At 59.4% G+C, this 27,695-nt stretch overlaps 2 protein-coding genes across 5 annotated transcripts in view; one reads left to right on the forward strand and one right to left on the reverse strand.

Moving 5' to 3' along the window:
• The window catches only part of AFAP1 (actin filament associated protein 1), a 101,450-nt gene extending 89,974 nt beyond the window's left edge, over nt 1–11,476 (forward strand). For all 3 annotated transcript variants that reach the window (XM_081131663.1, XM_081131661.1, XM_081131662.1), the window contains 4 exons: nt 1,717–1,881; nt 3,447–3,637; nt 6,792–6,953; nt 7,659–11,476. In XM_081131663.1, the coding sequence (XP_080987789.1) occupies nt 1,717–1,881; nt 3,447–3,637; nt 6,792–6,953; nt 7,659–7,685 (545 nt within the window). In that variant the 3' untranslated portion in view covers nt 7,686–11,476. The remainder of the gene's footprint in view (nt 1–1,716; nt 1,882–3,446; nt 3,638–6,791; nt 6,954–7,658) is intronic.
• Nucleotides 1–27,695, reverse strand: part of SORCS2 (sortilin related VPS10 domain containing receptor 2) — a gene marked incomplete at its 5' end in the record, with an annotated part of 364,973 nt that overhangs the window by 99,152 nt on the left and 238,126 nt on the right. The window contains 7 exons of one of the 2 annotated variants that reach the window (XM_081130912.1): nt 16,747–17,935; nt 20,217–20,320; nt 20,952–21,054; nt 21,665–21,764; nt 23,837–23,962; nt 24,928–25,040; nt 27,397–27,520. In XM_081130912.1, coding sequence (XP_080987038.1) covers nt 17,871–17,935; nt 20,217–20,320; nt 20,952–21,054; nt 21,665–21,764; nt 23,837–23,962; nt 24,928–25,040; nt 27,397–27,520 — 735 coding nt within the window. In that variant the 3' untranslated portion in view covers nt 16,747–17,870. Of the gene's footprint in view, nt 1–16,746; nt 17,936–20,174; nt 20,321–20,951; nt 21,055–21,664; nt 21,765–23,836; nt 23,963–24,927; nt 25,041–27,396; nt 27,521–27,695 lie in introns of both variants that reach the window. The other variant, XM_081130911.1, reaches the window with a different exon arrangement.

The raw sequence follows: 27,695 nt of genomic DNA on the forward strand, positions 1-27,695 counted from the left end.
AAAGACCCTCATAATTAGAGGGAAGGAGCCATGGGGTCAGGACACAAATGCAGTGTTAGCTAGTAGGCGTCTGTGTTTTTGCTGAATTCAGCCGTTCACATTATAGACTGATGGGTTTACTGCCTGGGGACCGAAGATGGGGAAATGTCTTAGTTTAGAAATAAGTGGCTGGAGTGTAGACTCTGCTCTGTCTGCCAAGTACATCCTGACCCTGAGGTTGCGACAGCAGTGCTTCCTTGTCAGCCTGTTGGTCTGGTCACGTGCTGCGACCACTTCAGTGTTACCTGTGTGCGTTGTTGAGTGGGGAGTGGTGACTTGGTGCCCCCCTCATGGGTGAGGTATTCCACTGCTGTCACCATGGCTTGCAGCACAGAACTGGTGAGCTCGGCATTTAGGGAAGGTGCCGGCAACGGCTCACCCCTGCCCCCAAGTGGACAGGGCTTTGCGGACTATTGTCACTGACAGTGACTAGAGCTGCCAGGGAATGTCCACCTTGTCCCAGATGGGTTTTAGGTACAAATATCAAATTTTTTAAAACCCCACAAGGTTGGCCTCATTGCATCTGCTTCATAGTGGGGAAGCTGAGGCACAGGGAGAGGAGTTCATGGCTCCTTCTCAGGTCCACCGCCTTTATTATGACTGTTACTCTGCTCTCTGCCTCTCTGCCGAAGCCCTCGTAGTCTAGTGAGGGAGCCGGACATGCAAATAAACAGCTGGGTGTCTATGGGATGTGCAGATAGAGGCTGTGTGAAGTCTGCAGTCCTCTGAGCTGGAATCAGGTCTCAGTGGTTAAATGTTGGAAGCAATTGGGGGACAGTGGAAGCTTTGCAAACAGTGGCCCTGGGTCAGTCTTGTTGGCTGCTCCATCTCTTCCTATCTCCAGTGTGTTTTTCCAAAGAGACCTTCAAAACTACTATTATCAAAGGCCAGCGTAATTAGGGGGAAGGAGCCACAGGGTCAGGACATGGATGCACTGTTAACTAGTGGGTGATGCTGGCCCGACCCTGTGTTTCCCCGGACTGGTCTCCTCTCCACTTGTTTATTTGATGAATGTTTAGGTCGTGCTCACTCTGTGTTTGTTCTGAGCACTTTATAAACATTAACTGAACTCTCATCCCGGCCCTACGAGTTTTTCCCATTTCACAGATGAGGACACTGAGGCAGAGAGATTAAGCACCTTGCTCGAGGTCATGCAGCTCCAGACCCCACCTTGTGTTACCTCTTCATTTTTTAATTGTGTTTCATTCACCAGCCGATGTTATCATGTGTTCAGTCTGTGCTGAGTGTGTCTCACTGCAGAGGACACAGCTGCCATCGGGTCAGCAAAGTGGCAGACAGTGGGGCCCCAGGGTCAGCTGTGATGGCTTAGGGAAGTCGTTTGAAAATCACAGAACTACCCACAGTCAGAGATTGTGTGTGAAGTTCATGGCCTCCTCTCTTCAGATGTGGAGTGTTCACTGTTGACCAAAGTTGCAGGCCTGGAAAGGCAGAGAATTAAAGCAATTTCTTAATTTTCTGTTTTTACTTTTAAAATTTGTTTCAAAGAATATTGGATTATTTGAACTAGCTCAAACAGGTCCCCTTATTTATCTTGTTGAATTGCAAATAGCTAGCCTTGGGTTTACTTTACCAAGTGAGCTGATTGAGCCAGCTTTGTGAACCCCCTCGTTTCTGCTTGGCTAACCCTGATTTCCCATTGCTGCTTGTGTTTCGAAGATGCTGACCAGTACAAATATGGCAAGAACCGGGTTGAGGCAGATGCCAAGCGGCTGCAGACCAAGGAAGAGGAGCTACTGAGGCGGAAGGAAGCGTTGCGGACCAGGCTGGCCCAGCTCCGGAAAGAAAGGAGGGACCTGCGAGCCGCCATTGACGTGAATGCTGGTAGGAGAGGCACTCCGTCTGTGAGAATCTAGGTCCTCTGTCTACTGCAGGGCCTCACTCACCAGGCACGCAGCTTAGTAAGACTCCGGCATCCCTGCCTTGCACTGCTTCTCGGAGTCTGGAAGCATTGCTGGTTAGCCCAGGGCAGGTACCAAGGTGAGGGAGTCCTGAGACAGGCAGGAGGGGTCAGGTGCCAGGAGCTGTCCAGCCTCTGGTGCTGATGGCAGGGATTGACTGGATCCTACCCTAGAGCCTGAGGGCTCTGGTGTCTGTGCTGTGAGTCGATGGGGCAGTTGGGTTCCTCAGCAGGGGGACAGTCCATGGGGACAGGTAACATTAAAAAACCAGGTGAGAGGTTTCTGTCTGGGTACAAGCTGCCCTCCACTCCCTGAGAGGGGACAGCTGAAAGCAAGACAGCATGAGTTCTTGGAAGGGATTGGGGAAGAGCCCAAGTGAGTGGAACAACCCCGAGAGAGAAGCTGAGCATAAAGACAGTCCTGTGGAGCCGAGTTGGGATGGGCTGTGTCTGGACCAGGGTGGCTTGTTGTTGCTGGCAGGAGCTGGGCATGGGGTCCTGGTTCTGGGACAGAACTGCTAGGAAGCACGCTGCAGCTCCAGACTGGTCTTACCCCAGCCAGCACTGACTCCAGGCTTCGATGTGGCCGGCCCAGGACAGAGGGGGCTGAGGCCAGTGCGGAGAGCCAGGGAGGCCCAGGGGAGACGCCTGTCTGCAGGTAGCAGCACAGTGCAGGGGGAGTTGGTGCATGCACACATGGAGCTTGAGCCTCTCCCGACTTTGTGCCTCCATGACTTGTAGGAAAGGATGTGCTTGTGCAGTTTAAAGAGTGGGAGGCAGGTGTCGGCTGAGCAGGTCCGAGATAGCTCATAGAGGAGGTGGGATGGGCACCTAGCGTAAGGCCGCCTGGGCGGAGTCAAATGCTAGGTCAGAGGACTGGATGGGAGCAGATGGTGAAGATGCAGAAGGATTAGACCCGTGTTTGGCCTCAAAAAAAGAGTCCCACATGCTGCACACAACCCACGAAATGTGCGCTAGACTAGGGCCATGGGCACAGATCGCTTAGCTCCTTGGAATCGGTTCTCTTAGCTGTCCTGTGGGTACAGTACCTGCCTTCCTGTGTCACTTCACACATTTCACATAATATGAAACGTGTGCCCAGGAGACACGTGTGCCGTGCTCCGTGGAGGAGCAAGCGTTTGACTGTGGGGGCGAGTAAGGTGGCTGAGGAGTAAGTGGCAGAAGAATTAGAAAAACAGTCAGACTTTTTGGTTCAGTGAAGCCGTGCAGTTTAGGTTCCACATTTCCGATGAGGGTATTAGGCCCACTTGTGAAACTCAGGGTCTCCTGCTCCTGCTCCCTGTTCTTCCAGCTGCAGCAAAGGCAGGTGTAAGAGGCGGACTCTGTTCCTCTAAGAAACGGCAGAGTGTGCCTTTCACAGAAGGGACTCAGGTATGGAAGCTCAGGCCGAGTCTCACAGAGCCCCCGGTGTGCGCTGAGTGTCTGCTGTGTTGCTGCAGTGGAGCCACAGGGTTTCTCTGGCTTCCAGGCAGGAAGAGCCAGCTGATCCTGGAGGAGAAGCTGAAGGTGCTGGAGGAGGAGTGCAGGCAGAAGGAGTCGGAGCGGGTCAACCTGGAGCTGGAGCTGACGGAGGTCAAGGAGAGCCTCAGGAAAGCCCTGGCCGGTGGGATCACTCTGGGGCTGGCCATTGAGCCCCGGTCGGGGACCTCTAGTCCACAGGTAACGTCCTCCCGCGCCCCTACACAGCAGCACGGTTACAGCGTCCAGAGAAAATGCCCAGTTCCCCTCTAAGGTGGCTGCTCCATTCCCAGCCTCACTCAGCACAGTAGATACACACACATACCAGCTTCAGGCAGTAAATGTTCCTGTCACTTTCTCCAAACTTACAAGGTGGCAGAAACATAGTCTGTCTCTTCCCCTTCGCAGAATCGGCTCATAATAGGTACAATTTTTTTTTTTTTAAATATATGTTTTTATTGATTTCAGAGAGAGGAAGGGAGAGGGAGAGAGAGATAGAAACATTGATGAGAGAGAGTCATTGATCGACTGCCTCCTGCACACCCCCTACGGGGGATCGAGCCTGCCACCCGGGCCTGTGCCCTGACCAGGAGTTGAATCACAATCTCCTGGTTCATAGGTCGATGCTCAACCGCTGAGCCTCACTGGCCAGAAATAGGTGCAGTTTTTATGTCTCCTTTGAATTTGATGCCAGTTCACGAGACAGAAACTTTAATTCAGTGGAGTAGATGTTTATAAAATGTCCAGCATGTGCTGTGAATCATGCTCAGCGCTAGGGAACAAATGAAACATTGTCTGTATCCTCTGCAAACTGGACAGACACACGGACATCAGTTTTGCTTGAATTTCCACCTTAGTAACGATGACTCACTGTAACCCATTGTTCTTTCCACGTGTCTGTCCCACCGAATCCTTACCACCCGTTTCAGGCATCACTGCTTCCATCTTACAAACGCAGTACTCAGGCCCAGGGAGGAAAGAACCTGCCAAGAGCAGCCACAGCCAAGTAGAGCGTTGGGGAAGCAGCTCTGGGTCACCCAGGCCAGCACCTGAGGTTGCTCACCTCCAGGCTGCGATTTTTCATCTGTAGAACAGGGGTAATAATATTGTCTGCTGCCCGGGTCCTGTGTGTAGAAGCTCTTGGCACAGTGCCTGGCCACAGAGAGTGTGTGTTCGTCCATCCATTCATTCATTTATCAACAAGTTAGACACAGACATAGGCTTAAGTGTAGGCTGCGCTCCTTCTGGGCCCAGGAACTGCTTTAGGACACAGCAGTGAAGAGAAGGTGAGAATTACTGCTTATATTCTAGTGAGGGAGCAGCCCAGTAAGATTTTTATGCCAGATGTTGGTAAGAGCTCTGAACAGCCCTACTGCAGGGAGGGGGCAGGTGCAGTGGGAGTTAGAACCCTAGGCCTGGGGGCGACATGGGCTTCTCATTGTCAGGGCACAAGGAGGCCAGTCCAGCTGGAGATGGTGGTGAGGCAGTGAGTGCAGCTGGTGTGGGATGGGTGCTTCCTCGGTGCCTGCTGACCTCTGGGCCCCTCAGGTCCCTTGTCTGAGGTGGGCTGGAGGCAGGAAAGTGTGTGGTCTCCTTGACCTTTCTAGAGGGTGGGCTGAGGAACGACCTGAGGTGCTGAGCCCCAAACCCCACCCTCCCTGACCTCAGACACTGTCTGACTTCTCCTGTACCTTCAACTCTCCTCTCACTTCCTCCAAAGCATTTAAAGGTCCTCTAGTTTGTTCCATCTGTTAAAAGAAGGTCTGCCCTGGCCATACCTCCTCCAGTCACTGTCCTGTGTTCGTACCGTCCCTTCCAGATCAGGCTCCTGGAAACAGTGGTCTGTGCTCAGGTGTCCAATTGAGCCCACTCTCTTCTCCCCCCTGTGGCTCAGCTGCTCCCTGAACCAGCTTCCACTGAGGTGACCTCCAAAACTAAATCTAGCAGGCAGCTCGTGCCCGCTCCAGTTCTAGAGTCTTCTGCGTAGCCAGTTACCGCCGCCTGTGTCTGCAGTGCCCATGCATTCTTCCCCATCTCTCGGGGGTCTCCCTCTCAGCCCCCTTTCCAGCTTTGCTTTCTTTTGGCCCCAACAGCCCAGCTGGTCCTTCTGGAGGCTCAGGACTGTGTTTGGGGACGGTGCTCTCAGACACGTACTTGCTGCTTTCTCTCTTTTAATCGTCACCCGAGGATATGTTCTACTGATGTGGTTTTTTTTAGAGAGAGGGGAAGGGGTGGGGAGAGAGAAAGAGAGAAACATCAATTGTTTGTCTCCCGTACGCACCCCGACCAGTGATTGAACCCGCAACCTAGGCATGTGCTCTGCCTGGGAATCAAATGGTGACCTTCTGGTGCACAGGACGACGCTCTAACCAGCTGAGGCGCCGGCCAGGGCAACTGCTTCCTCTCTTTCGAGGGCCTCTCCTTGGCCATCGTCTGCTCGGCACTACTCCCACCCGGGCCTGTCCTTGGAGAAGCAGCTTGTTAGATGGACACGCCCCGGAGGAGGAGGGTCATGTGCTGAACCAGCCTGGCCTCTCCCAGAGACAGATGGCATTCACCCCTCCTTTTACCAACCCCCAGCACACACTCACTGCCTCCCTGCCACTTGGCTTTGTGAAAGCATCTCCACTTAACCGGACCGTGGACCCATGGTCAGTAGCCCCACGGGGACTCTTGGTGACCTATTGTACTGGTGTCGTCTGGCCCAGCCAGGAGTCCTGGTCACACATTCCACAGTGATAACAAGGGAGTGTTTTCCTCGGGGACTCGCTGCCAAAAGAGCAGCCCATAGTCTCGTGGAAGGACCAGGATGGCTGTCTTGGCAATGAACTTAGATTCTGTTCCACTTCCAGTCTCCAGAGGACGCCTTCCTTTGGTGTACGTAAACTGCTGTAAACAGCCCCAAATCCTCGGTATGATCTGTGCCTGGTTCCCTCCGGTGAGCCGCCCACATGCTTTTCCATGAGCTCACTCTGCAGCTGCCACTACCCTGGCTGCTGGCCGTTTCTGCTTCCGGGATGGCAAGGTGGCTGCAAGCATGAGGGTTTTTTGGAATTAGAAAGCACCAGACAAAGGGACCTGTCAGAGGCTGCATGCTGGGGCTAGAGGAGCTGCATGAACGCAGAGTACTTGGACTGGCCCCCCTCCTCACTTCACAGCATGACCAGCCCATTGGAGTGTCCCTCTGAGCCTCAGTCTTTCTATCTGTGAAACGGACATTTAAAAAGTGCTCTTAGAATATGGTGTCCTCATTGTGGTTGTCGTTATTCCCAAACCCCTTTTTTTTCTTATAAACAAACCACTCCCTGCTGGATGGCCTGTCAGGTGTACCTCACGCAGGTCTCTCTGTTCACAGTCCCCAGTGTGCAGGCACCGGGCTCTGGAGAACTCGCCCCTGTCCAGCTGTGAGACAAGTGACGCCGAGGGGCCGGTGCCTGTAAACAGCGCCGCTGTCCTGAAGAAGAGCCAACCGGCCGGCAGCTCCCCCTGCCGGGGGCACGTGCTCCGGAAGGCCAAGGTCAGTCCCCATCTCGTGCTCGAGCTCATAGGGGCCACCTCTCACCAGCCTGTCGGTGCGGGACGGAGGAGCTAAGCTTGTCCTGTCCCGTCACACAGCCTGCCACTAAATACCACATCTTGAATGGCTTCCATGTCCTCCTGGAGTCAGGCCCTCTCAGGAGTCCCCCTTTCAAATGCTCAGAGCACCAGGACCTTCCTCAGGCCTTCACCTGTAGCGTCAGGAAGCCAGCAGCCCTGGTTCTGTCAGAGGGGGCTTGGGAGCTCGGTTTTGTTTTGTTTCTGCCACGTTTGCTAATGCCGAGCTTTTACCATTCATTACGCTTGAACTTTCATTCTAGAGAAGGTGAGGAATTCCTAATTTTATATGTATGGAAGGCGTGCAGTGCACTCATGGCTCAGGTGAGAAACCCTGGACACAGCAGGAGTCAGGGTTAGCATCGGACCAGCATGCCCATGTGGGCCACTGAGGACAAAGGGAGAGGCCCCTGCTTGGCGGCCAGGCCGCATGGCGGGTGCTCCCTCGGTTTTCTCCTCTGACCTTCTGTGTTCTCAGTGGTCGTCAGTGGGACTCAGCTGACCCCATTTCTGGGTCGTGTAGTAATTTTGTGTGTTGTATTTTGAGGAACCGCCACCCTGTGTTCCACAAACACTGTGTCATGAACCTTGCCTTGTATGTCAGCTCCTGCTCTCGCTTCCTCAACAGGAGTGGGAGCTGAAGAATGGGACGTAGATCGTGGACGTCGCCAAGAGGACACAGCTGTGGGCTCCCAGCAGGATGCCCGGCTGTGCCCCAGACCCTCATGTATTTTTCTACTGTATATGGTGCCCTGTAAAGACATGTACCTGGAACACTTGGCTTCCCAGTTGGTTTGTTGAGAGGCAGAGGTATGAGAGGGGATGTAAGACCGTCCGCTGGCCAGTGGGGGAGTCACAGCTTTTCACCCACTCAGTGCCAGCCAGCCAGCCAGCCGCAGACTGGGGTAAGCCGGGCGAGCCGGGTCTGCCTGGTGTGGGAAAGCAGGCCCAGGGCTCCGTGCAGCCTCTCCTGTGGATGACCATTGGCCAGAAGGTGGGAGTTTTTTAGCTGCGATGGGAACAGCATGCACTGGTGTCTCTGTGTCCCCTCCCCATCTGCCTGTCCCTGTCCCTGAAGGTAGAGGCCTGAGGAATTGTGTTGTGATGCGTTTTTTACCTTTTATATATTTTTTCTGGACAGATGCTTTTGTCACAGGACATGAAAAGCTGCCATTCTTTTTAAACTTTTTAAATTTTCTATTGTGTGTTGCACTTAGCTCTTGGGGTTTCTCAGAGATTCTGTACCTATTTTATTAAGTATTTGTACTGCTTTGAAAGGCATCGAGAGTTTCCGATACCTCGCCCATGTGTGTCCCCCCTTCTCAGTGTCCACCGTCCATGCACCAGGCACGGTTATAGAACCACAGCATGTAGAGCAGGAGAAGACCCTCTAGAGCTTCAGCTCCCCCCAAAACTTCCGCCCTCCCATGACCACGGCTGTGGACTCAGGCCTTCTCCTCTCAGGGCACATAGGCTTGTAGGACCTCTTCATCACTGTCTTGTCTGCCTCCTGCATGGTGGTCTTGGGTGACCAGGTGCTAAGGCACGGGACAGAGCTGGCTTGTACGCTGCGGGCCTCAGACCAGGCTCAGGCCTCCATCTCCAGGGGCCCTCTCAGGAATCTGTTGAGAAGATGCAGCCATCCCAGAGCCCTCTGCAGACAGATCCCCACATGGGAGGGGTTCTTTCTACCAAAACCTGGAGCTGTGGTGGGCCTGCAGGGGACACAGGCCTTTCCTGCCACCCAGAGGTTCTCATCACGTGGGGACAGACAGCAGTGAAGCAGCGGCCCCTCTCGTGCATGCTGGGCTCCTAGGGCCAGGGTGGATGCTTCGTGTTGGGCTGTGGTGGCCGTGACTGCCTGGGCAGGAAGCCAGTCTCTGCGTGAGGAGGTTCCACAGCTGGACCTGGAAGCTGTTTAACTGGACTCACCTGGAACCTGAGCTCACTGCACAGCCACCTGCGGGAGTGTCTGTGGGTCATGATCTGTCACCTCGCCCTGGCCCTCTGACTTCCTTCCCACGTAGCAAGGTAACCCCAGGGTGTCCGGGCAGGACACTGGAGGGAGGGCCTGTTCTGCTGTCTGTCCACAGAGGGAGCTGGACCACGGTGCCTCATGGTGCCTCGAGCAGCTAACTTCCCGTGGAGGGAAACGCTGGCTCCTCCACCTTCGCTGCCTCCAGTCAAGCACAGTCTCCAGTTACGGCTTTGGCCGTGGTGTTTTCAGCTGCCTTTGCCCAAGAGAACTGCCAGGTTCGCCTGTTACTAGGCAGGAGGCCCTGGGCAGCCTGTACTCTTGACCTCAGCCCAGCAGGGTGGGCAGCGCCACCTTGGCTGCTGGACAGCACCTCACCGTGGCCATGGGTTGTGGCCATGGGTCGGTGGTCCAGGCCCTCAGACTCCTGTGGACACACAGTGTTTGTAAAGCCCCAGTTTTAATCCACTTTCATAACCATGAGATGAGCCAGAGCCAGGGAAGCGGTCTTGAGGACGGGGCTGCTGGCGCCCACGGATAGCGTGTGTCCCTCCGTGTCCTTAGATTTGATCGGAAACCAGTTTAAAGCATTTGCTTCAAAGTAAGTTATTTATTTGTATATGTTCAATAAATATAGTTTTTAATTTATATCTGTACATATTAGACACACGCTAGGCATCTAGTCAGATGGGGCAGAAGTCATATTCCCCTGGGAGAAGTCAGGTTCCTTTGAAATGTCACTGGTTCCTTTCACAGACAGTCCTGTTCACAGAGTGCTGGCCACCTCCCCGGGGTCCTGGCAAAAATGAGAGGGCTGGGGGCCACACAGGGCCTGGGTGAGGCCGCCCTCGGCAGTCAGGCCCTTCCTTCTGCTGGAGCCCGAAGCCCGGAGCCACTGTCAGCCCAGGGCTCTGCTTCCAGCTTCGTTTTCATGAAGTGTCAACCACCTTCAGAATTCCACCCACTTTTGTGTTTCTAGTCTTTTACTCGCTCACCAACCTTTGCCCAGAAGCGAAGTGGTGGTGAAGGGCTCTCCTCGTCACTGACAACACAGGTGGAGGTGGGTGCATCCCCTCTGCCCTGCATCCCGCCTGTGTGGCTTCAGGATGGCTCTACTGCAGGTGACCAGGCAGGCTTGGGGTGAACGTTCCCCCGTGCCAGACTCCAGGGCAAGGCCTCCCACTGCCGTCTCTCCTAGCTCATCTTTTGGGGCTACTCTGGCAACCTCAGACACCCGTAGGTGCAGAGCCAGCTCATCCCCAACGTTGGTGCACCTCACCCGTCTCCCTGTCCCTGAGGAGTTCCTGGAAACCCAACCACTCAGTAAAGTCTGTTTCAAATCGTGTCCGGGCCTGAAGGCCACCCCCAGGAGGGAGCTTCAGGCTCGGTCATCAGGGTAGCAGTCAGAACTTGTGTGAGGTTTCCACGGGGACAGCGGTGAAGCCAGGCGGCTGGGGCTGTGGGCAGGACGCAGTCGTCTGTGGCCACGTCTTTTCTTTCCAGAGGAGTGTCAACTGTCATCAGGCTTCATGCACCAAGCCGTGGGACAGGACCTCCCAGGGTGGGCAGTGGCCGGGCCACCCAGCAGGGCGCTCCTCCCTCCCTGTGAAGGCCCCGGCAGCACTAAGTGCCCCGCTTTTGTCCTCTTTTCTAACACAGTGTTTAATGAGAGAAATAATTTCAAATCGTGGCATAGTTTTAAAGAGGGTGATGATTGTTATTTTTTGTACCTGCTGTTGCTGTCTCATGATCGTCCCCGCGGTGGGCTGGGCTGATACTGTGAAATAAACTGAATGAACTAAAGTCTCGTGCCACACGCCTGACCCAGCATCACGAGGAAGCGGAGCCGCCTGTCCGTGAGCCCAGCAGGGCGGTGGCACCGGGAGCCGCACCGGCTCCAGTCGTGTTCGTCCAGTGCTGTCGCCACGGAAGGTGGTTTCACGCTGGGGTCGTCCGGTCATAGCTCTTAGGGGCCAGCGGTGTTGTTAGTAAGATAACCTTTATCTCATTTTCAATCGGGAAGGACTGTTTAAATTTTCATGCCAGCTTCTAAATTACAGATCTGCAGCATTGACTGACCATGGCTGTAAAATGTTTCCATAGTAAGAATGTAATTATTTCCTTATTGTATTTTTAAAAACTAAAGTCCTATTTAAGATTCTCTGTGAAAGGAGCAGGCAGGAAACGGAAGATTTTTTTTAATGAATCTCTTTTTTAATGAAATGTGTTGGCAGTGCCCATTTTAAATGACTGTAAATATGTTTTCACTGTTTCTCAATGTATTTAATTCATAAAGTGAAAGATTTTATCAGAAGACACTTGCAGCGGAAACGTCAGTTTCAGCCCATTTGCCCGTTTTGTAGTCGCCTCACTTGAATTTCTTTACTAAGAGATTTTCTACTGTCTCACAGTGTAGCCCCGACGGGCGCCTGCGGCGTGACTGTATTATCAATAAAACTACTCCAGCCAGGCCTGTGTGTCCTGACCGGCTGGTTTGTGTTCCTCTAGAACTTTCTCCGGCCCCCCAGGGACGGGGGAGTTGAAAAGTACTGGGTGGAGGGAGAGGGTGAGGGTGAGCGGTGCCCTTGGTGTCCGTCAGTGAGAATCCTCTTTCCTGAGTCACTTGGGGTTTTTTTTAAGTGGCTTTTAGTCCACGGACTCAGACGCTCAGGGAACGTGTGAGCACCGCCAGGTTCCAGGCGCTGGGTGGGGCTGGGAATGGGGCTGGCTCCAGTGTGACTTGCTCCCAGGTGCTCACACAGGTGGACAGGTGACCCGTGCTGAGGGCAGGGCTGCCTGGGGACTTCTGAGTCATGGTGGATGGAGCCGCTGCCTTTGAGGAGCTGGTCGGGTTTGCAGGAGGGTCAGTGTTTGAGCTGGGTCCTGGTGTTTAAGTAGGAGTCCAACAAGGAGAGGGGCGGGGAAGACAGTCCCGTGCGTGGGAGGCAGCAGGAGCGGAGGGGGGAGGGTGAGGACCGGAGGAAGGGGCAGTGCGAGCAGAGGAGCAGGACGGGGCGGGCAGGAGGGCCCCACGCGTCTCGTGCGGGAGGCTGGCCTAGCTCCTGTTCCTACACGGGCTGGACGGGGTGACGATGGGTCAGAGGGCACCCAGGGACGCCCCAGCAACAAATGGCCCACCTAGGCCCCCCTTTGCCAGGTCTAGGGCCGGGTGACCCGGCACGGCTCCAGCCCGCCTCCACGCTCCCTGCCCTTTGGGGGCTGCGGGCTCGCCAATCACTGGGTTTGGTTTTCACCGCTCCCATGACTTACTAGTATTCGCGGCGGTGGGATTGGCGCTCCCTCGACCCTTCCCCGTGCCCCCCCTCCCCGGTCAGTCGTCGCTGCCCCGCCTGCTCTGACTCCGCTTGGCTGAGAGGAGGGTGTCTCGGGTTTTTTATGTCTTGCAAGGTGCGTAGATCTAAGTGTTTCTTTTTCGTTACCTCACTGAGGATGTTTTTCCCATTGATTTTCCAAGCGAGTGGAAGGAGGGGGAGGGAGAGAAACATTGATGTGAGAGACACACACCAATTGGTTGCCTCCCGCATGGGCCCCGACTGGGGCAGGGAATCGAACCTGCGACCTTCCGGTGCGAGCCGATGCTCTGACCAGTGAGCCCCCAGGCCGGGGCTGTTTCTTTACCCCCCTGACACGGGGCATCACCGAGGCTTTTCCCAGCTGTTCTCCCCCTGCATCTCCTGGCCTGGGACCCTCGGAGGGGCCCGCCCTTCCCGGGTTTTCCCCTGAAGTGTCCTGTCGAGAAGCCCGTAGGACTTTCTAATCTTTATCGTCCAAAATCAAACCTTTTCATCGGCTCGATGTTTGCGCGTTAATCTGTGGGCCTTTTGATCTGAGAGCTCAGCCCTCCGCCCCGTTTCATTGGTCCGTTCCCAGGGGTGCCCACCTCTAATGTTGGGCTCCCTGGCGCCCTCTCCTCACTCCTCGGTCCCTCAGTCCTTGGCTATTTTTCGAGCTATTTCATCCGTCCTGTGCATGGTGACCCCGTTTGGCGCAGCACACGGGCTGCTCTTCCCTTCAATGCACCGCGAATGCTCCCAGGGTCTTCACTCCCCGGCTCATCTTGCACCGGTGACCCCCGGCCCGCCACGCACTGGGGGCCGGTACTGCCGTTTCAAAGGGGCATGTTTTCCTGCCTTTCACATCATGACGCGCGCATCTGTTTCCAGAATTTTCTCTGCCTTCCTTTAATAAGCTCTCGTCCACAAAATGTGCCTCTCCTCTGAACCTGGGGTCGGCCTCGCCGGTTAGACGGCGGGGCTGCGCCCTGACCCGGGCTCCCGCTGCCTTCCTCTGTTACTTACCCTTGAACGAGGCGCGCCCCGGTTCACGCGCTGCGCCTCCCCCTCGCTGCATTCGGCCCAGGAGTCCTTGCCCACGTTTGACTTCAAGGCGGCGTGGCGTGCACTGCCCCCGACAGCGTATCAGGCCCTGAGAAAACAGCGAGCTCCAGGGATTCCTTCTGGGGTGGCGACGTGACCCGATCAGAGCCTCTAGACTTCATGGAAAGACGATGCCAAGTCTGGAGCTGCTGCAGCCACTTTGCGGCCTGAGGACACCTGCGTGCCCTGCCCCTGAGCAGTGGGATGTGCCTGAGAAACAACCCCCCGAAAGGTCTCCCTGTAACTCGGGGCCTCCACGCTGCCTTATCCAACCCTCTCTCACCCTCCCGAGGGCGACTTCACGCCCCTCCCGCTTCCCCGAGCCCGTCTCCCTCCCCACGCTAAGCTCCCAGCCCAGGTGTTCCTGCCGCTTCCCGGTGAGAGGCCCCCGCCCGCACTCAGGACTCGGTCCTGCCCCCGTCGCACTTGCTCTCGGGCTCCTTCCCGCCCCCTGCCCCTCTGTCCCCTCCACTGCCTATTCCCACCCGCACACCATCCCACAAGGCCGAGCCTGGCCTCGCCTTCACCCGGCCTCTGCCCCAATTCTGCGCCAGAGCCACGAGAACGTTCTAGAGAACGTCACGTACGCCGGCTACTCCTCCCCTTCCGTGACCTCCTGTCCCTGTTCCTGCAGCACAGCCCTCGCACTCCCGTCCCCGTCACTCACCGCAGCAGCCCCGGAGCATCAGCCCCCCGACTTTGCAGCGGCCGCCACCTCCCAGCCGACACTGGTCCCGCCCGCAGAGGCCCCGTGGCTGCGGGGAGACGGGCGGGCCGGGGCGGGCCTGGCCACACAGCGATGTTCACCCCAGTCCCGACTCGGGTATCTTTGGGCCTCGCTGCCCTCGACTACGGGAGGGGACAAGGGCACCTGTCTGGCGGGGCTGCTGCCAGCATGGTTTATGCACGCGTGTGGCGAGTGCCCCTGGACGTGGCGCGTGGGCGACGCTAAGTGGGAGCTCTCCTGTTAACGGCGATGGCCCCCCGCGTCCCGCTGTGTCTGCAGGCTCGGCCGCTCCCCCACCTGCTCAGCCGAGGACCCTGTGAGGGTCCCTAACAGAGCTCAGCATTCGGGCCGCAGTCACGTCAGCTGCAAACGGCGCCAGTGGTCCCTTCTGCCCAGCGCGGCGCCGCCGGGGCGAGTCCTGAAGAGCTTGCCCACGCGCCATCTGCCAAACCCAGTCCTGCCTGTGGTTAACAACCTAATTACACCATGAAGCGAGCGCCAGTGAGCCCTGGGCACTCGTGGCTGAAACACCCGGGCTGGTGCACGTTAGTGCCCGAAGCTGGCACCCTGAGCTCACCGCCCCGAGACCCACTGGGCCCGGCGGGCAGGCGGCGGGGTGACGGCGGAGGCATCCGGGACCCGGGATCACGCGGGAGGCCCCGGGGAGGCTGGGAACGGCTGCGCGGAGCCCTCGCCACCTGGGCCCCGGGAAACGATCGCTCCAGCAGCCTGAGGCTCACGGGGTGTCTTCACGGCTCGTGAAACCCGGGGTGCGGCTGCCTAGCCCCCACCCCGGAGGTGGGGGACGTCTCCCTTCTTCCACGGAACTGACTGAGCTTGGGGCCGGGTCTCCCAAACGCTGGCCACGGAGGAGGTCAGCGCCTGCCACAGGCAGACGGGTCACTCCCTGAGGGGCACCCTGCCCACGTAGGCACAGAGGGTGCTGCCAGGGTCCCCGCCCTGAGACCCAGGGGCACCCCTGCGGCTGGACAGGTTGGGTTAGTGCTAATGCAGGCCCAGCAGCACGTCACGGGGGTGTGGGGACTGGGGGCTCAGTGACAGGTGCCTGGGGGCCTGATTTCCTGGGGGGCCGTGAGGGTGCTCTGGGGAGGAATCGGAAGCCAGGCTGGGTGCTGTCGGGAGCCGGGCAGGCGAGGACCGGGCCTGAAAGAGGGGGCTCAGTGAGGCCGACGGCGCCTGGCCGGTTTTGCGGTTGGGTCCGTCGTGTTTGGAGGTGACTGGGACGTGCTCTTGGTTCTGTCGCCACCTCTCAGGGTCACGGTGGCCTGTCTGACGGGGCGTCAGTGACCGTGCCGGACGAGAGGCTGCGGGCCGCACCTCCTGGGCCTCATCCGGCCGGTGGGCTGGTGCGGAGCCCTGCTGCGGGCCGTGGGGTGGGGGACCGGGCAGCACGCCTCTGAGCCCTCCGAGAACCGGCCAGGACGCCCGTGCTTGGCCGGCACGTCCTGATCCAGCGACCCCGGTGACCGAGAAGGTTACTGTCAGGGCCACCTCCCCCTGCGGGGTCAGGGCTGCTCCCGGCTCCTCCCACGGGCCTGGCCGCGGGGCGCTGGGACCACAGTTCTCGGGACGGGCACCCAGAGGTTCATCGTAAGGCAAACACTGGTCATGTTCGTTTAATCTTTGTTAAAAGCATCACAAATGGTTTATTGATTTTTAAAAAGGAAAAATAAGACTCGATCGCGTCTTTGTTATGTGCATATACCAGGTGTGGGCGCGGCCCGGGCAGGTGCCCCTGCCCCTGCACACCAGCTGCACTCCCAGGTGCGTCACCGGGTGCGCCCGGGGCCTGCGTGTCGGCCTGCGTGGCTGTGGGATGGGGGAGCACAGGGGTGATCAGATGCCCCCTTATTCCCAGGTTCCCAGGTCCACACCCCTAAAATACTCTTAATAGAAATAATGACGTAAGATAGAAGAGAAACACCAATAACCAAGGGCAAACCCTACCCAAGCAGCAGAGAGAACGGAGTCGAGTGGTTACAGGTCAGGGGGTGGTCACCCGTAGGCACTGGTGAGGTGGGGCGGGGGGCTGTGTCCAGAGGACTCCATGCTGACCTTGGCCTTGGGGCTGAATGGTGCCTGACACTCGTGGGACAGTCAGGCGGGGTGGATGTCGGGGCACAGGGCTCCCCTAAGGTGTCTTTGGAGGCTGCAGGTGGGCTGGGCAGGGAAGGGGGGCTTGTGGCAAAGGTCTGAGAGCCCAGCCTCTTCTCACACCATCCTCGGCCCCTCCCGCCCGGGGCCTCAGGCCCCACCGGTCTCTAAGGAGGGTCTCCAGGACAACTTGCGGGATGACCCCTGGAGAAGGCGCCCAGGAGCCCCAGCTGGTGGGCAGGGGTGGGGAGAGGGGCCCACAGGGAGTCCCCATTTGTGACACGGGGCAATGGACTGGAGGGATCCCCCACTCCATCCAGGGTGTGAGGTTCCACCCCCTGGCCTCCCCTCCCACAGGGACTCGGGTTAATGTCCCCCAGGCTTCATTCTGGACTTGCCCAAACAGGCCAGCAGGTTACTAGCCGGGGCTCTGGTGTTCCCCTGGGAAAGGCCAGGCCACCTGGGCGCCCTGTGTGGGGGGACAGTGAGGGGAGGGGGAGACTGAGTGCCCCCTCCCATATATTCACATGTAGCCGAGGCAGCATCCCTGATGTGGCCCTTGTGTGAATGGACTCACTGCCCGGGGCAGAGGGCTGGTCCGGGGGCACCTCTGCCACCCTCTGCTGTGTGGCCTCGGGAAAGACTCCCCTCTCTGGGCCTCAGTTTCTCTATTTCATGAGGGGAACAACCCTAAACCACCCCCCCCAATCCTAAACCTCTCTGATTCCTGGGTTTTTATATGGGTCCCTGAAGCTCTAAGAAGTGCAGCAGAATTGGGGTCTCCGCCCGGTCCCACCTGCCACTGGGAGGCGGGGCGCCTGCAGGAGGGCGCCTCCTGCTGGCTGGCTGTGGAGGTTCAGGCCCCAGGCTCCCAGGGGGAAGATCCGGGGCAGCCTCTGCCCCTTTGGCCTGGGAGAAACGGTGCCAAGGAGCAGCCCTGGGCATTCTAGGAAGAGTGTTCCCGAGAACGGGGCTCTGACAGCCACCTGGGTGCCCGCCAGTTGGCCATAAAAATAGAAAGTTGAACAAAATGCCAACAGCTACCTAGAGAGGTATTTACATTTCCTGCTGTTTAAAAAGAGGGGCAGCAAGGGACACGGTGGGTGGCAGGGCAGGGCCTGGGGTGGGCGGCCTCGGGCCGTGCAGGCGGGAGCCGCCCTCCTGGTGGGGGTGTGAAGGGCCTGTGTCCCTGTGCAGGGCGGAGCGGCGGGCCAGCCGCTGAGCTGGTCTGTGGTTCCGGGAGGGTGGGAGCCAGGCGGGCTCACCTCTCTGTCCCCCAGCAGACCTGCCCTGGCCACCAGAAGTCAGGCCTCAGCAGGGACCGTGGGGTATGGAGCAGCCAGGGCAGCCTCACAGGGTCCAGGGGCAGAGACATGCCCAGAGTCGGGGTGGGGGGGCCTTGGGCCTGGTGTCCAGGGAGGGTAGCGGTCAGCAGGCCCCGTGCATCCTGGGAACTGAGCAGAGGCGGGGGCATCTGTCGCCTTGCGTGGGGACAGCTGGAGGCGGTGGCTTTTCCGCAGGCCTTGGAGGGGATGCCAGTCCCAGCATGGGCACCGGCCACGTGTATGGCTCTGTTCCCTCCACGGGATGGGACCACGGAGAGGGGAGAGGAGGCCTCTGCAGGCATCAGCTCACCAGGTAGCTGTGCATTTCTCGGGAGTTGATGCTGAGGACCACGCCCGAGTGGTTCCCTGGGAAACAGAGATGCCCTCTCGTGAACACAGGCCGCCGCTGGGGGGCACAGGGGGTAAGGCAGGGTCGTGCAGGACAGGGTGGCCTTGGTAATGCGGGGAGGGTGGTGCCTGAACAAGGTGTGTAGGTGGCGGGGTCGCCAGCTTCCGGTGGGTGGCTGAGCGGGTGCTCCCGGCGCCATCCCACGCAGTGGACCCCACAGGCCTCCGGAGGCGAGGCGTCGGCCAGCCACCACCTGCCGCGCCCGCTGACCTGCAGCCGGCCGACCCGGACATTGGCAGCAGGGGGTGCAGGAGGGGTTGTGCCCCCCCGGGCAGAGGGCACTGCAGCCCAGCATGGCGTGGCCGGAGGTGGCAAAAGAGAGGGGCACAGTGATGTCAGCAATGCAGAGGTGACGGGCGGTCTGGGGGGGGGCTGGGTTATGACAGCGGGACGGCTGAGTGGCCCGGGGAAGGTGCTGAGGCTGGGACCCGGGGCTGCTCTGGGGAGCTGGTCCCCCACCCCCCGCTCTGTGGCACCAGCCAGGCTACGGGCGGTGAGGGGTCATGAGCCTGACTGTGGGGGAGACTTCTTGTCACCACCTTGGGGCCTCTGCTTGTCACCTGTCACATGGGGGTCATAGTTGCACCACCCTTAAAGGACCGCAGTGGGGACTGTGATGGAAGATGCACTGAGGCCTCGAGCAGCGTCTGGCACACACTAGGCGCTTGGTTACAATGAGCTGTTATTACCACCCGGCCACTGTCTCAGGGTCCCCCCGGCAGGAGAGGGCGCTCTCACCCCCAGGACCAGTGCCCTCTGTCCCAGGCTTGGGAGGCCCCGGGCCTCTCAGAGCCTCTGCAGCCAACTGTGGGGCTGGGCCGCATGGGCGGGAGCGTGGCCCCCGAGCCCCGACTCTCTGACCACTGAGGCCCTGGGTGGAGAGACCTGGGGGAGGAGTCTTCTCAGGTACACGGGTGATGACCTGGGGCTGTAGCGGGGGGTGGGGGTGGGGGCGGGGGTGGGGGTGGGGGGCACTGGATTTGGAGCTGGAGTCAGGCTGGACTCTGGCTCCACCTCCTATCAGCGGAGTGACTCTGAACCTCAGCTATTTCATCTGTCAAATGGACACGTGACAGCCGCCTGCCATGGGCAGTGAGCTAGGGGACGGCTGGGAGGCTCCGGGCCTGGTGCTCGGGAAGTGGAGTCATCATGTCCCAAGAGGCTAAGGCCACGTCACCCCGCGAGGAGCCCACCTGGCTGATGGTGTGGGGGAGATGGGCCCATCCTACAAAGAGTCAGGGACCCCACCAAGGTGAGGGACCTGGGCTGACCCGGGTGTGGATTCAAGGGCACTGTCCGCCGTGTGCCCCGGGTGCCCCCCCTCTGAGCCTCACTTTCAATCACTTAAAAAGTGAAGACAGGTCCCGCTGGTGTGGCTCAGTGGTTGAGTGTCAACCCATGAACCAAGAGGCCGCTGGTTTGAGCCTCAGTTTCCCCAGTCGTGAAAGGAGGGGCTGTAATGGGGGCCTGTGTCCCTCCTCCTACGTGGCCTGGCCCCTATCCCACAGGAAAGGAGTCCATGTCCCCTGCCCCGGAGGATGGACAAGCTCTGCATTTGCTCCACCTACAGAGCAGGACGCAAGCAGCGGTGCTAGACTGTCACCGGGCACGTGGCCGCCACGCTGTGAGGGAGCCCGAGCCACTCGGAGGCCACAGGCAGGCTGCCCACGTTCACGGCCAGACACCCGGGTGAGGAAGCTTTGGTACGGTTCCTCCCCAGCCTCTGGCGCCAACCTCACAAGAGTCCCCGAGAGGGCTGCGTGGCTGAGCCCGGTCACCCAGAGCCACGCGAGAACAGGCAGTGACCGACGTGGACGCTGAGGCGGGGCCCGCGGGGCAGTGCCAGGAGCCCCGTCGGGAGGGAGCGAGGTCACGCTAACAAAACGCTGTGTAAGCTGTGACGTGCTGGGCACAGGTGGTGATGTCCCCAAGCAGATGCTCAGGGAGCAGGAGGGGCTGGGGGCGGAGGGGGTGACTATGGGAGAGGCCTCGCTTCCTTGTGGAAACCAGCCCCGTCCTCTCCCTGCCCTCTGAGTGTTCAGGGGCTGCCGGGCACGGTGTCCCAGCGCCCACGGGCCTCATCATGCCAGATGGGGGGGACACCCCGCACGGTAGGCTGGGCCTGCGTCCTGCGCACTTTGCTGGCTGGGGGGCCCCCAGGAGGGTGGGGAGGTGGGTTTCTGGGGCGGGCGTTACCTAGAGTCTGAGAGTCGAGGTCACCATCTATAAACTCCTCACCCTGGACGGCGCTCTGGACGTCCTGGCTGTGGCTCATGGGGCTGGTCATTTCCTGCTCCTTCGCGTTGTGCATCTGGGCATACACCGTCCTGCCAGGGCGTTTCCTGCGAGTGGAGGTGGGGGCTCAGGGCTCCGCCCAGGCTGCTGCCCCTTGGTGCCCCTAGCTGGGCCCCGGACCACCCCGTGTGGGACAGACACACTCAGGTCTCGTCTCCCGCCCCTTCTCTGCTCCAAGACACCTTTTCCAGGAAGCCCTCCCTGCTGCGAGCTCCCGAAGCACACGGGTGCTTACAGCCGGTCAGTCTCCCTGGTGACCGGCCGAGGACTTGTTATGGGGAGAGGGTCTCTCATTTCCCCACTGCCCAGTGATTCTGGGAGGGCAGTGTCCCACCGCTACCCTGGGGTCCCCGTGCAGCCCCCCCACATCTGCACCCTGGAGCCCCGTGCTGAGCGTGGGAAGGAGCATGGATGGACCTGGTCAGGTCCACACTCCTCTGCTCCCCAAGCTGTGTGGCCCTGGGCACCTAACTTAACCTCTCTGAGCCTGGGCTACCACTGAGGGTGGGGAGCAAGAGGAAGAGGGATGGACGCTCACTGGGTTGTGAGAAGCAGGGGGCCTGAGGGGGAGTCAGAACGAGAGTGCCGCCCACCCTGGAGCCCACCCTGGGCACTGGCAACTTCCCCCCCCCCCAGGGTCTGGCCGCCACCCCTGTGGAGGGAGGGCGGGGGCCTTGCCTTTTGAACTTGTAGAGGATGACGGCTCCCACGGGGAACAGTCCGATGACCACCAGGACGGTCACCACCCAGTAGCTGCCCTTCACTCCCAGCCTCTGAGAACCTGGGAAGAGGAGCCGCGAGCAGTCAGATGGGCTGCGCCCGCCCCCTGCCTGCCTGGGCGCCGTCCGCCTCCTTGGACAGGAGGGGGTCACATCAGAGCCCGGTTCTCCCGTGGGGCTCGGGGATGGGCTGCGTGGGAGGGAGTCGAGTCCTGGGCCCAGGGCTCTGTGTACGTGGCCTGGTCCTTCGCCCAGACGGTGGACAGACCGCTCCGTCCATGTCTGCGCCGCGTGGGGAGCACCTGCCGCTCTCCTCCGGGGGGGGGGGTGTTGTTCTGAAGCACAAAGACCACCCCCGCTGTGGAAGACCCTTACCCAGAAGGGGAAAGACACTGACCAGAGAGGACAGTCCCACGGCGGGGGGGGGGCAGAGATCACCCGAGACCCTTAGAATCAGAGCTCTGGTGGCAGCTGCGGAGAGGGGCTCGCGGGCCCTGGGTCTGGCCCCATTTTAATTGGAGGCGATCACCCAGCCAGGAGCGGCGGGTGGGCAGCCGAAGGTCCCCTGTCCCCTGTTCCTGCAGTGACGGGCATCGTCCGGGGGGCCTGCACATGCCCCGTGCCCCCTGCAGGCCAGCCCAGCCCAGGCCGGGGCGGCCGCTGGCCTCTCACCTGTGTCTGCGTCCCTGAGGCCCACCAGGACCCGAACCCCAGCCCGCAGGAGGAAGCTGATCTTCTGCTCGCTCAGCACCTGCTGGACGGCCGTGAGTCTCTGCAAACAGAGGGGGGAGTGAGGCCTGGGGACCCACGGGGGGCATCAAGGGGACCCGCAGGTGTCCTCTCTCTACACAGTGGGCGCAGTGAGCGGTGTGCGGGGAGGAAGGCCTCGCCGGATGGCGTCCTCAGCCCCCTGCCCGGGTGCCTGCCTCAGGTGGGACGCCCCAGGGAGCCTGCGTCCTCCGGGGCAAGCAGGCTCCTGGGCAGCGTTTCAGCGCCTGAGCCGCCAGGAGGCCACCCCCTGCTCACGGGATGCGGGTCCTGCATGGGGGACGTGCAGGTGACAAGCCCGCAGAGCCTGGGCTTGCAGGCTCCGGAGACACCTGGTCCTGGTGTCACAGGCGGTGGGAGCATCGCTGCACCTCTGTGTTTGGAGGGTCACGGTGAGGATTCCCTGCGCTCGGCACAGGAAGGGCCCGGCCGTGTGCCACTGGCCGCGACCATGCATCGCCATGGTTTTTTGCCGTCTTTGGGTGTGAGGTTTCCTTCAGCACTCAGGAAAAATGGGGACAGGGCGCCCCGCGACCCCTCGCCTCCGCTCCTTTCCACTCTCAGCTCTGGGGCACCTGACGCTGTAGGAGGCGCGTCTCCCTCCACGCGGGGAGCTGGTCCAGAGAGCTGGTGGCCGGGGTGCCCTGTGCCCCATGAGGTCCCCAAGGCCTGTGCTTCAGCTGGGGCTCCCACCGCCCCCCCGGAGCTGTGCTGAGCTGTCGGTTCTCCTCTGAGAAATGGGCACAGACACTCTCCACCTGCCACCGTCCCAGCCCCAGAGACACCTGGCAAGTCTGGGGCCCGCAGGCGCCGGTGTGGAGGTGTGGACGCCCTTTGGAAAATGCTGAGGGTCACTCACAGGACCCCGGGAGGCAGGCTGGCAGCAGGGTCTGCAGCCAGAGCGACAGGGCTCCACGCCCGCTGTCCTTCCTGATGGTGGCCCTCGCGGAGCCTCACGTCCCTCACCTAGGAAACGGGATGCCACCTCCACCCCAAGAGGTGCCGCGGCGGGTGCTGTACCCACCTTGGTGCAGGGCACTCTCTCCAGACCACCCCATGAGCATCTGTCACCATGATGAGCCCAGGGGCTACTGAGGCTCTGAGCCTTTTCTTTTTTTTTGAGATAAAACACTTTTTTAAAGCGCAGAGTCCCGTGGTTTTAGTGTATTTGCAAAGTTATGAGGCCATCCCACGCCCACTAGCTGTCACTCACCCCCGCCCCCGGCCCCTGGCCTCCTCCCTTTATCTGCCTGCTCTGGACGGTCCACAGAAATGAAGTCACTGAACCGGTGGCTCTCACATCCGGCCTCCCACTCGGCACCGTTTTCAAGGCTCACTCGGGGTGTGGCCCGTGCCAGAGCTTCCCTCCCTTTCGCGGCCGAGTAACATTCCGCCGTGCGGCTGGCCCACGCTCCATCCCTCACCCACCGACGGGCGTCTGGGCCGGTCCGCGTCGGGGCCTCTGGATAATGCTGCTGGGACGTGTTCAGGGCTCTCCGCTCGCTGAACCGACATCACAGGAGTGGCCCTGTGATGTCCCCGTCACTGTTTAACTTCGTGACGAACGGCCAGACCGTTTTCCGAAGAGGCCAGTTTACACGCCCAGCAGCGACTCCACGTCCTGGTCACCCGTGAGCCCCGGCCGCGCCTGTCACCTTCCCTCCCTGGCGAGGGCCACCATTGGGAAGTTGTCCTGTGCACCGAGGACGTTTGCTCACTGATGGGGCTGACGGCCGCTCTGTTCTGACCCCTGTGCCCCACGTGTCCCACGTCCCCAGCACCCCGCAGGATGGCTGGGACCATGTGCCCAGTTCTGGCTGATGGAATGGGACAGGAAGTGGCGCGTGTCCACCTGGGGCGCCCTGGTGCCCCCACGCCCCTACTCCCCGACACAGTGACCGCAGAGGCCCCATGGGTGCAGAGGCAGAGCCACAAGGTGGAGGGGGCCCAGCACCAAGTCCTAAGTCAGCTGTGACTCTTGAGAAATGAGCCACTGAGATTTCCACGCTTGCTGAGAACTGTCACCAAACCCTCTGCGGGGCAGGGAGGACCCAGTCTAGTGGCCACAGCAGATACCTTGTCACCCGTGACACTCCGCTTCCTTGTGGGCCTGGGCAGGGCCAGGAGCACATACAGGTCGGCCAAGGTGGGCAGCCCCGGCTTCACCACCGTCACCAGCAGCTCCTTGGGGATGCCAGTCTCCTGCGGGACAAAGACAAGACACTGATCCATACGCCTCCTCTGTCTCCCCCACACTCGAGAGCCCCTGGGAATCCCCTCTCCCCGCTCGTGGCCTGTCCAGGTCCCGGTTCTCTGTCTTGCAAGCTATTCCTGACCCCACACACCACGGGGACAGCCCGACAGCCCGACAGCAGCCCTGCATCACCACCGACAGTCCAGCTCTCCTGGGTGCTCGGCCCTGCCTCCCATACCAGCCTCCGCTTGGCCAGGCCATCCCTCACAGTCCATGCCTCCAGTCCATACCTCACACCGTGGCCACCGTCCCTGGCCCCTCCCTGGCTAATGTCCTTCCAAACCCACAAAGCTCAGCTCATGCAGGCCTCTCTGCCTCCTGGAAGTCACAGTCCATGCACTTCTATCTGGCAAGCTCCTATTCATCCTTCAACGCCCAGGACAATACTACCAGCATTATTAATGGGCTGAGAGGCGGCATGGCCAGAGTGGGCCTCAGCCTGTGACAAGCTTGGGGACTAGGGGGCAGGCTTTCACTCGGCAGGGACCAAGGGCCTCGTGTGTCCTACGCCCACTCGGATGCACAGCCTGCGTGCTTTCTGGGCTGCCCAAGGGCACCCACCACACCCGTTCTTCTCTGTCTCCAGGGTCTGGCCCAGAAGAGAAAACTGGTTTAAAGGGATTCTGGGCCACTGGAGGACAGCAGCTGGGTCCTGTGCAAACAGCCGGTGCTCAGTATGTGTACAGAGGGTGAGGCCTGTGCCTCCTCTCACGGGGACCCCAGCTTCATGTCCTCCCGAGCCACGGCGCTGGCCGAGCTGGCTACTCAGCGCCCACCAGCAGGCTGAAGGCCGGATCCCCGTGGCTGTGGGGCAGCCACGCCCTCTGCTCTGCCCTGGAGGTCCCGGGGGACCCCAGCTTTTCTGAGGCACCTGCAGTGCTGGGAACGCGTCACACTGGGGGGAGGGGCACACCTTGGCGAGGAGCGAGGTGACCACCAGGCCGACGTCCTCTCTCCACTCGGGGGTGTTGGGGTTGTACGTGTCCAGGTTCTTGGAAAACTGCAGAGGCACCACCTGAAACTGATCTGGGGAGAGGCAGATGGGGGGCCGGTCAGTCGGGCAGCCTGGCTCTGCCCTCCGGGCGGGTGGCCCGGGCCGGCCCCATGGCTCACTGTCGCAAACCAAGATCCCGGGCAGCGTCCGGCCATCGGCCGCCATCTAGTAACAACAATCACGACAGTGATGAGAAGGACGATAGAGGATCAGAGGACAGCACTGACCGGGGCCTGGCACGTGCCGAACCTGCCCCGTTAACTTACAAGCACGTACACACCCTGCAAGGTTGGCCTCCTGTCCCCCAGGGATCCGTGGACTTTGACTGGGCTGGTACCCCCACCAGAATAAGAGTCCCTAAGGGCAGAGGCCCTGCCTCCTTTTTCTCTCACATTCTCGAGATCTCTGACTCAGAGGCCTGTTCTAGAGCCACAGCGGGGGTGGCGAGAAGAGCCCAGCACCGGGAGCCCAGCTAACGCAATCTCTCCATGTTCCTCCAGGGCCTCGGTTTCCTCACATGTAAAGTGGGAGGAGGAGCTGTGGGGATGAGGGGCTCCAGGGCCCAGCGCTGGTGAACTGTGAGCTCAACAGCTCACGATGGGCATCCACACTGGGAAGATGACGTGATAGTGTGTATAGAAGACCCGAAAGACTCACCAAAGCACTGTCAGAACTGAAGCGAATTCAGTGAAGCTGCAGGATACAAAACCAATACACAGAAATCCATTGGGTTTCTACACACTAATAAGTAACCATCAGGAAGAGAAATGAAGAAAACAATCCCATTTACAACTGAATCAAAAAGAATGAAATACCTAGGAACAAATTTCACCAAGGAGGTGACAGACCTGTACCCTGAAAACCATGAGACACTGATGAAAGAAACTGAAGGAGACACAGATAAAAAGAAAGATATTCTGTGTTCATGGGTTGAAAGAATGAATATTCTTAAAATGTCCGCACTGCTCAAAGCAATCTACAGATTCAACACAATCCTTATCAAAATTCCAGTGGCTTTTTTCACAGAAACAGAGCAACCCTAAAATTTGTATTAAACCTCAAAAGCCCATGAAGGGCCAAAGCCATCTTGAGAAAGAACAAAGCCGGATGCGTCCTGCCGATTCCAAACAACTATACTGCAGAGCTACAGAAATCAAAACAGTGTGGTACTGGCATGAAAACAGACACATCGCTCACTGGGACAGAACAGAGAGCCCAGAAATAAACTCATGCCTCCACGGTCACTTAATCCGTGACAGAGAAGCCAAGAATATTCAAGGGCAACGGACAGCCACCTGCCAAAGAACGAGACTCGGCCCCACCGTCACCACAGGAAAACTACCTCAAAGCGGATTAGAGTTTACATAAGACCTGGAACCACGAAACCTCTAGAAGAAAACAGGCTGCCAGTTCGCTTCCTGGCACTGATCTTGGTGATTTTTTTTTTCATTTGACACCATAAGCAAAGGCAACCGAAGCAAAAATAAACACGTGAGACTACGTCAACCTAAAAGCGTCTGTCCAGCAAAGGGGACCATCGACGAGATGAACTGGCGACCTACCAAATGGCAGAAAATGTGTCTGATGGGGGGTTAATATCCAAAATGTAAAGAACTCGTACAACTTAATAGCAGACAAACAAATCAATTTAGAAAAGGGGGTGGGGGGCAGAGGATCTGAACAGACAGTTCTTTCCAAGGAGGACACAGGTGGCCAAGAGGCCCCCGAAAAGGGGCTCAGCGTCACTAAGCACCAGGGAAACGCAAACCAAAACCGCAGCAAGGTATCGCCTCGCACCTGTCAGGAAGGTACCATCAAAAATGCACAAGGTAAGCGCTGGGGAGGGCGTGGGGAAAGGGAGCCCTGGGCGCCGCTGGTGGGATTGCAAATGGTGCAACCACCGTGGAAAACAGTGCGGACGTTCCACAGAAAATCAGAAATAGAACGACCGTATGATCCGGCAGTTCCACCGCTGGTGTGTATCAATGAAAACAACCCCACACATCTCACAACGGGGGCGGTGAGGGCTGTTGTAAAGCTTGGGCCCAGCCTGGGAAATGTTGGCGAACGAGGGAGCGGCCAAGGGCGGCCCCTAATATCTAACCGACGGCCGCTGTCCCCAGGACAGGCCGTTCTTAAAGCAAACTGAGTTTTGGGTGTGACCATGAGGCCACCGCAAGCTGCGGGGGCAGGTGGGGGGGGGCTGCCGCTCTTAAGAGTCATTTTCCACGGGAATGTCTCCCAGGAGGGTCACAGGGCCCCCTGCGTACAGATTAGCGGGACACCGATCGGAAAGGCATCTCGGCAGAGCTTGGCCCCAGGTGGCCGACGCGGACCGAGGCAGGACGAGCTGGCGGGGCGCTGCCCAAGCCTGGCCAGGGGACTCACCCAGCACGCGGACCACCTTGGAGTCCTGCAGCACCGAGTTCCCGCAGGCTGCCTGCACCGTCACACGCACGTCCCCCGGGGCCACAAACCGCGTCGTCACGGAGTTGTTCAGGGACAGCAAGGGCTGCAGGGCACAAGCAGGGTCAGGGCCAAGCCCCGGCCGTGGCCTGGGGGGAGCTGGCCCTATGGTCGGTCAGCGGCCCAGGGCTGCACTGAGAACCCTGTCCCCTGCCCTCCCCGGGGCATGGGGAGGCCCCAGGACACCTGCATGGACACACGTCCTTCCAGACTGTCCTGAG

Source organism: Miniopterus schreibersii (assembly GCF_964146895.1).
Source record: "Miniopterus schreibersii genome assembly, chromosome: 1".
Classification (NCBI taxonomy): Eukaryota; Metazoa; Chordata; class Mammalia; order Chiroptera; family Miniopteridae; genus Miniopterus; species Miniopterus schreibersii.